Source organism: Rissa tridactyla, chromosome 16 (genome assembly GCF_028500815.1).
Source record: "Rissa tridactyla isolate bRisTri1 chromosome 16, bRisTri1.patW.cur.20221130, whole genome shotgun sequence".
Lineage (NCBI taxonomy): Eukaryota > Metazoa > Chordata > Aves > Charadriiformes > Laridae > Rissa > Rissa tridactyla.
The window spans coordinates 1,061,080-1,068,926 of NC_071481.1; the positions used below are offsets into that span (position 1 = coordinate 1,061,080).

Here is a 7,847-nt window from a genome sequence, read left to right on the forward strand (position 1 = left end):
CGGTTTATTCCCGGTGGAGGCGGGATGGCGGTGGGTCCCCGCTCCCTGCGCATCCCGGGGCGGCGGCGGGGCGGGCCGGGGCGGGCCTTGCGCGGCGGCGGGCGGGCCGGGGAGCGCCATGGCGGCGGCGGCCTGGCCGGAGCTGGAGGCGGCGGGGCGGGAGCGGCGGCGGGAGCTGTCGCTGTCGGGCGCGGCGGTGGCGGAGCGGGTGGCGGCGGGCGGCGGGCGGCTGCCGGCGGCGCTGCTGGCGCTGCCGCTGCTGCAGTCGCTGGAGCTGAGCGGGTGCGCGGCGCTGCGGGAGCTGGGCCCAGGGCTGGCCGCCGCCCTGCCCGCTCTCCACACGCTGGTGCTGCGGGGCAACGCGCTGGGCCCCGCCGGGCTGGGCGCGGGGCTGGGCGGGCCGCTGCCGGCCCTCCGCCTCCTCGACCTCTCCGGGAACGGCCTGGAGGCGCTGCCCGCCGCGCTGGGGGGCGCGGGGCCGGCGGAGGAGGAGGCGGCGGCGGCCCCGGCCTTCCCGCAGCTGCGCAGCCTCAACCTGAGCGGGAACCGGCTGCGGGAGCTGGGCCCGGGGCTGGCCCGCGCCGCCCCGCAGCTCCAGGCGCTGCTGCTCTCCGGGAACCGCCTGCGGGCGCTGCCCGGCGGGCTCTTGCCCCCCGCTGGCGGTGGGGCCGCCCTCCCCGGCGGGCCCTTCCCTCTCCTCAGCCGGCTGGAGGCCGCCGACAACGAGGTGGAGGAGCTGGGGGCCGACATCGCCGCCCTGCCGGCCCTCAAGGTGGGAGCCGCCCCGACGCCCCCCGCCCCGAGCCGCGTCCCCGCCGCTGATCCCCGTCTCTCTGTCTCCTCCAGAGCCTGGACGTGGGCAACAACCAGCTGCGGGAGCTGCCCGCTGCCCTGGCCGACTGCCCCCGCCTGAAGGAGGCCAACTTCAGGGGCAACCAGCTGAAGGACAAGCGGCTGGAGAAGATGGTCAACGGCTGCCAGGTGAAGGCCATCCTGGAATACCTGCGGGCCGGCGGCCGTGGGAAGGGGAAGGCCGAGAGTGCCAGAGAGGAGGCCAGGAAGAAGAAGAGGGAGAAGCAGCAAAAGAAAGATGGCAGGGACGGCGAGCAGGACGAGCTGGAGGAGGCAAGCAAGCTGCTGGTGAAGGTCCTGCATATCTCCGAAAACCCAGTGCCCTTGGTGGTTAAAGCGACCCCAGGCATCAAAGATGTTCGACCTTTCATTGTGTGCTGCGTGCTGAAGGGAGTCAACTTGAAGCCGGGAAACGCTCTGAAGAGGTTCCTGACCGCGCAGGTAAGCGCTGCAGTCTTGTGTTACTCGTTTGCAATGGGAACCTTGCTAGCAGAGTTGGAAATGGACCATTCTAGACTCCTTCCAGCAGATAAGTTTCTGAAATTTAGGGCGAGCTTGTCATCTAGCAGGCGGTGAGAGTACGGTGGGGTGACGTGCTGTCTCCTCAGTCTGCAATAAGCAAAACTGGTTTTCCTGAAGGAGCTAATAGGAGCTCAGATATTGCCATGAGAGGGCGATGAACGCATGTGCATCTGCGTTGCCTCTGTAACGACAGCTTGTTAGTGCTGTGGAACCTGTTGAGAACTGTTAATAAACCTGTGCCCACGTTAGAAGTACCCTGGTTTGGCCCCAGGTTCCCTCATCTGAGCTAAAACGCTCTTGCATGCCAAACCTTCCAACCCGGGTACGGTAACCACAGGCTTTCCCCAGCATGCTGCTTGCCTGTCCAGGAGATGGCAGGTGTTGGCTTCTTTCAGGTTACAAGACTCACGTATTTGTGATTGTTGTCTGATTTAAAACTGTTTATCTCCCAGTTGAGAAACACATCGTGTGCTGTGCCTCACGGCCTTTACGTTTGGGTTATAATTCAGGTAAAATTGTTCTGCAGGTGAAGAGAAGAGCTCCATTTATTGTAAAAGAGTTAGTCAAGTAGCTCATAATGCTACAAACATTAAATATAGAAGAATCTGAACCCTAGGAGGAATAAATCATTATATTTTTGGTATATTTTGATGGCATTCTTTCTTTTAGACTAAACTGCACGAAGACATCTGCGAGAAGCGGACAGCAGCCACAATTGCCACCCACGACTTGCAGTTGATCAAAGGTCCTCTGCTGTATGATGTTCAGCCTCCTGATGAACTGAAGGTAGGGCCAGCGGCATCACTGGGCCGTTCCAGTTTTTTCCCTTTTGCTTTCTGGAACTCTGTAGAAAAACAGGTTTAAACTCAGTGTGATCGTAGTAGTCCATGTTAAATAGAAAGCGTATTTCCGTACTGAATGAGGTGTTAGGAATGACGGCATACAGAAGTGTGCTTTAATTATTGACTTGCTTGCAGGAGAGTTTTAATAACCCTGGTGTCTGAGTCACTCTTACATTCAAATGTTTGTTTTCCTCGTATGGTGCAGATAACGCCGCTGGGTCGAAAGGAGATCAAGGCAAAGGACCTTCTCCGTCAGCTGCAGTTAGAAGCTGAGGAGCAGAGGAAGCAGAAGAAGCGTCAGAATGTTTCTGGGTTGCACAAGTCAGTATTCTGATCTCTTGTCGGTTTTTCTTCAGGCAGATTTTGGTAACATACACTTGTATGGAAAAGCAGCACTGAAGAAAGTGCGCTCAGGTGTATTATGGAGCACGTTCTGTAGCGGTGATGGGCCTAACGAACCCAGCACGAGCTTTTAGGAGTTGAGATGAAAAACACTGGGCTGAATTTATGCGTAAAGAGTAACCTGGAGTGAAACAAGGATGATGAGGGCCTTCCGTTACTTCTAGCTGCATCAAGAGCAAATTATTGTCTTATGAGTTATTCTTAGAGGTGATAAACATTTTTAGAATAGCAAATAGAAGGGAAACTGTTATTTGAGGTTCAAAACTCTGCACTGTGTGAGGCTACAACTGGAGTACTGTGTCCAGTTTCGGGCTCCCCAGTTCAAGAGGGACAGGGAACTACTGGAGCGAGTCCAGCGTAGGGCAACCAAGATGATTATGGGACTGGAGCACCTCCCTTATGAGGAAAGGCTGAAAGAGCTGGGACTCTTTAGCCTGGAGAAGAGAAGGTTGAGGGGGGACCTGATTAATGTTTACAAGTACCTAAAGGGTGGGTTTAAGGAGGACGGAGCCAGGCTCTTTTCAATGGTTCCCAGCGACAGGACAAGGGGCAATGGGCACAAGCTAGAACATAGGAAGTTCCGTTCAAATACACGGAAAAACTTCTTTACGGTGAGGGTGACAGAGCACTGGAACAGGCTGCCCAGGGAGGGTGTGGAGTCCCCTTCTCTGGAGATTTTCAAGACCCGCCTGGATGCAGCCCTGAGGGATGTGCTTTAGGCAATCCTGCTCTAGCAGGGGAGTTGGACTAGATGATCTCTAGAGGTCCCTTCCAACTCTGAAGATTCCGTGATTCTGTAAAAAAACCTATGCAACGAGGACCACCACAAAAAGTTTAAACACAGTTCCAGTACAAGCTCTTATCAGCTTCAAGAGCACATTGCCTTTGTCAACTTTTAGAAATGAAAGTATGTGAAATATAGGTCAGTTATTATCTGGCTTTAACAACAAAGCTGTACGTCTGTTTTGCACTGAATGAAGAAACGTGCTTCTAAACTCTTTTGAAATCCTAATATTTTCAAGGGGAATACTTTATTTTATGAAACTTAATATTTATGGAAGTGTTTTATAATGCAGCCCCAGTATCGGGCTTTTGGAAACAGCACCACATTAGGGCCAATGCGCTTTTTGCGGATGCAAAGAGTTGGATGTAAAAGGGATGTCGTTTTAACGCCAGGGTTACAGACATCCCAGTGACACTGAGCAACTCACAGACAGCAGAGAAAAACGACATGCCTCTTTTAAAATGCATAGCCTCATAAGTAACAGGTGCAAACGTGAATAACAAATATTACCTTCCCCCTCAAGCACTCATCAACTGATTTGCATGGTCAGAAAACACATCTCCTACACCTGTATGCACAAAGCGTTATATTGTCCCTGTGCACACTCACCCACTTCGCACACGTGGTCTGGGTTATTGAAAGTCAAGGAAAGAAGAAAGGAGTGTACGTCACGCACCAGAGGTGCGGTAAATCTGCACGTAGTAAGAGATGAACTATAAAGCGGAGTTTAGTGCTCATGCAGAGATCAGCGCCCGTATCCCTCGCTCATACGGCCCGGGGAAATGTGCCAAGTACGTGGTGGCAGAACCGTGTGTCACCAGAGTAGGTCAGAGGGAAAATTCAGTTAGCTGTCTGGAAGAATCAGACAGCGCACTCTGGTTTTCCTGTTTGAGCAGCGGGATCTCTGAAAGGACTATAGAAGCGTGTCTGTCTACTTCAACAGCGTGGATATTCAAATGTGAGTTACTGGTGGTTCTGGCCCATCACTTCCAGCAGCTGGTGGCTTTCCTCAGCTGCATCACCACAGCACCGTTTCTGCTGGGACTCCTGTTTTTGCTACATGGTAGCTCGGGAACACATTCATTTTTGTTGCCATTTTCTGCCATTGTGTCCAGCTGCCGTTTCGGTTGCTCACTTTTTGCTGCTTTGTTTTTCTTGGCAGGTATCTCCAGTTACTGGATGGCAAAGATAACTATCCATGTCTCGTGGATGCCGAAGGCGTTGTGATTTCTTTCCCACCAATAACCAATAGCGAGAAAACAAAGGTACTCTGTTAGTGGAAATACGTTCATCAGAATTAAACAGTGTTTCTTTCTACTGAGAGATATTTAACTCCAGATTCAAAGATACGCGTGGTTCTGTGAAACTTGTGATTGCATTCCAAATATAAATCTTCAAAGCCTGAATCTTCCCTGCTAGACTGCCAGATTGAGATGGATCTTGGAGTTATATTTTTACCTTTTGGAATCTGTAAAGCTCTGGCAGGCTGTTCCAAAGGCACCAGGCTGCCTTTGCAGAGGTGGCTTTTCTGAAGGGCAAGAATATGGGTTTTGGCTTGTAGAGAAAGGCAGTACTTTGCCTCTGGCTGAACTAAATGAAAGCCTTTCATTCGGTCTGTGTATCGACATGTTGCCAAGTGACTGTGTGTGCTGGGATTCCTTACTGCTTTACCTGTGAAATTCTTACAGATTAGAAAACAGACCCGTGATCTGTTTCTGGAAGTGACAAGCGATACCAGTTTACAGATATGCAAAGACGTCATGGACATGCTAATTCTGGTAAGTAGTTCAGTAAAATAATCCCGTCTTTTCTAGGCGTGCTTCTTAACAAAATGTTTCATTGCTCACATGTATTGAGAAGAATACAGAAGTTGATTTTTATTTTAGTAGTGTTATTATTCCTTCTCTTTCACTTACTCTTCCATTCTTGACATATCGCAAAAGGTTTTTATATTCTTGTATCCTGACTTAACTGGCAGACCTCAAAACTCACCAGGGTAAATAATGTTGTGTTACCACAATTGGAAATTTATGGCTTGACTTTTAATCCCTTCCCGTTGTTAGTGATCTTATGGCTTTAATTGCTGCCAATAAGTTCTTTCAGGGAGATTTCTCACCTCAGCCTGCCTGACAACTAGCTTGCTAGGTCCTATCATTATTACACAATTATCTTTCAGATAGTTTATTATTAGCAGGACAGTCTCATTAAATGCTGTTCAACATGCTTTAATAAAAGCTTCCTTACTGAAAGGAGTAAAACTTGGTATATGGTGAGTACAGGATAGTGTGCTGTTAAATATTTTGCAAGATAAATGTATTTTTTCTTGTCCAGTTAACATAACCTTTAGAACACAGTGGTGAAGGCCAACTGATTTGTGTAGCTGACACAAGGTGGTAACAGAGACAATTTCAAATGGACCGAAAGCAGTCTCATTGGTGCTGATCCTACAGCAGGCTCTTTTCGCTTAGAATCCCGTGCTTTGGCCAAGCCTGAGTTCTGTGTTAAATGCAAAAAATTAAACCGCATAGAAGGAGCAAGACCTCCTGGAGAGCAGAGGAGTGAGAACATCAAAATCCCTTTCACTTTCCTGATTCGAACCCACTGCAGAATGTTTTCGTGCAGACGTTCCTCCAGAGGCTGGCCAGATCCACACCTTGGAAGCAACTTGGGAGTTGCTCTGAGGGCTTAGCCGTAGAATTGATCTTGTTTTCTGTATTTTGCTTTTAACAGAAAATTGCAGAACTGAACAGATTGACCTTGGAAAATAAGGAAGACTCGGGCTCGGATAACGAATCTGATGCTCTTTGTGGACCAGTGAATTTGAACCCCAGCCAAAACGTACAGCCGATGAATCTGCCGCTGGTAGTGGAGCAGGTTCGAGTGGTGGACACAGATGGAAACCTGAAAGTACTTTATCCTTCAAAAACTGACCTAACCACAGCTTCCTCTCTTCTGACTGTAATACGTTAGCAGCTATCAAAGCTAAGAAATTATACTTCTTTTTTTTTTTGCCATATTCAACAACGCAAGTTGTACACAGTGAGGTGGTTTGTTTTTTTTAAGCAAAGATGCAGTGCATCCTGCCTGGTATGTAAAAACTTACAAGTTTGGTGAAGCTACGGCAAGGAGTATTGCATTCTTTCAGCCTTAATAGAACGTCATCGGTGTTCTGACTAGGTAGAGATAACAGCATCTTCAAATGCAAGCTTAAAGGCAGAGAAGGTATTGGAAGTCAGAGTGCATTAACTGGTAGAGAAATTCATTGTGACATTTTAGCATTTATAAAATGAGTGCAGCCATGTTTTCCTGGAAGATCACTGTTTCTTCCTGCTGTGTTTCAGCTGGATTATTATTTTGGCAGCTAAACTGAGAAAACCAGTAGGTGACAGCATTGAAACAAAGTGGCATGCTGTGTACCAATACTGAAGACAGAACGCAAAACTACTTCGCTAACATCTCATTCTGCATAACGTTACTTTCTTATCTGGAGTAATCGTGAAAATTTAATTGCCATCAGAACTTGAGGAATGAGTTTTAAAGTGATGGTTTCTGTATTCAGGCATTAACACAGCTTCCATTTTTAAGTGAAGTCAGTTGAATTGACTGCAGGGGTTTGCGTGTCCCAGTGTGTTTTAGAGCCGTCATCCATCCTTGTGGAAATACCAGTTGTAGTGACCTTGTTGTGTACCCGTTGGGTTACTGTCGATTGAGCACTGAATTTATTCTCGCTCATGAAGTTCAGTTCCGTTCAGAGGGCTAATGCTGCCTTACACTGATGCTGCTGGAGCTCCCTGTCTCCCCAGAACACAGCACACTTGCCCAGCTCCTGCACTTTCTGTCACACTCCCACATGAAGAGTGTTGGGGACGCCTTCCAAAATACAAGCGGTTTGAGTGGTTCTCATTTTTGCAGTCTGTGGGTGACTTTTACATCCAGGCTGCTACCTGTATGAACGCAAACCTCTCCATAAGCTAGGGCAACCTACAGATTGCCTTTTTTCAGTTAAAAATTCTACAGAGCTCTAACTGAACTTCCGGATACTGTGTCAAATACGTCCACGTGTTAGGACTTGCATATTGAATGGAAAAATAAAACAGTTCTTGTCGTCATATGTCACCGTCACTTGTTGTGCCATTGGTGAATTTTCCAGTCAAGTAACCATACAAACTTGGCAAAGCAGCTATTGTGTACTGCAAAAACGGTAACTTAACGTTTTCTAGCTCCTTGTAGCCAAGTAGTCCTTAGTAGTGCTTCAGGCTTCCCTGTGAAATCGAATGTTTCTACAGACCAGTGATTTACAGTGTGCTCTGAGTTGGCTGAAACAATTGAATTAGATATTCCCACAGCACTTGATTTTAGTAAAATGAGTTTAATTTGTTAGTAAGTCACCATCTGAAACCCAAGGAGCAGGAGCCTGAAGTTGGTGACATGTTCTGACTCGGCTG

General features: G+C 48.6%; 1 protein-coding gene across 1 annotated transcript; it reads left to right on the forward strand.

Moving 5' to 3' along the window:
• Positions 1-118: 118 nt before the first annotated feature.
• On the forward strand, positions 119-6,375 carry LRRC47 (leucine rich repeat containing 47). Its single transcript, XM_054222112.1, has 7 exons — positions 119-772; positions 847-1,293; positions 2,044-2,160; positions 2,422-2,537; positions 4,565-4,667; positions 5,091-5,180; positions 6,133-6,375. Exons 1-7 carry the CDS (start codon positions 119-121, stop codon positions 6,370-6,372), a joined length of 1,767 nt encoding a protein of 588 aa, XP_054078087.1. The 3' UTR covers positions 6,373-6,375.
• The last annotated feature ends 1,472 nt before the right edge of the window (positions 6,376-7,847 follow it).

Bases quoted from the DNA above. Each gene is read 5' to 3' on its own strand.
- LRRC47 (XM_054222112.1), top strand. From the start codon at position 119: ATGGCGGCGGCGGCCTGGCCGGAGCTGGAGGCGGCGGGGCGGGAGCGG. The intron at 2,538-4,564 runs GTCAGTATTCTG...TTTTCTTGGCAG, and splicing joins AATGTTTCTGGGTTGCACAA to GTATCTCCAGTTACTGGATG. The intron at 4,668-5,090 runs GTACTCTGTTAG...AAATTCTTACAG, and splicing joins CCAATAGCGAGAAAACAAAG to ATTAGAAAACAGACCCGTGA.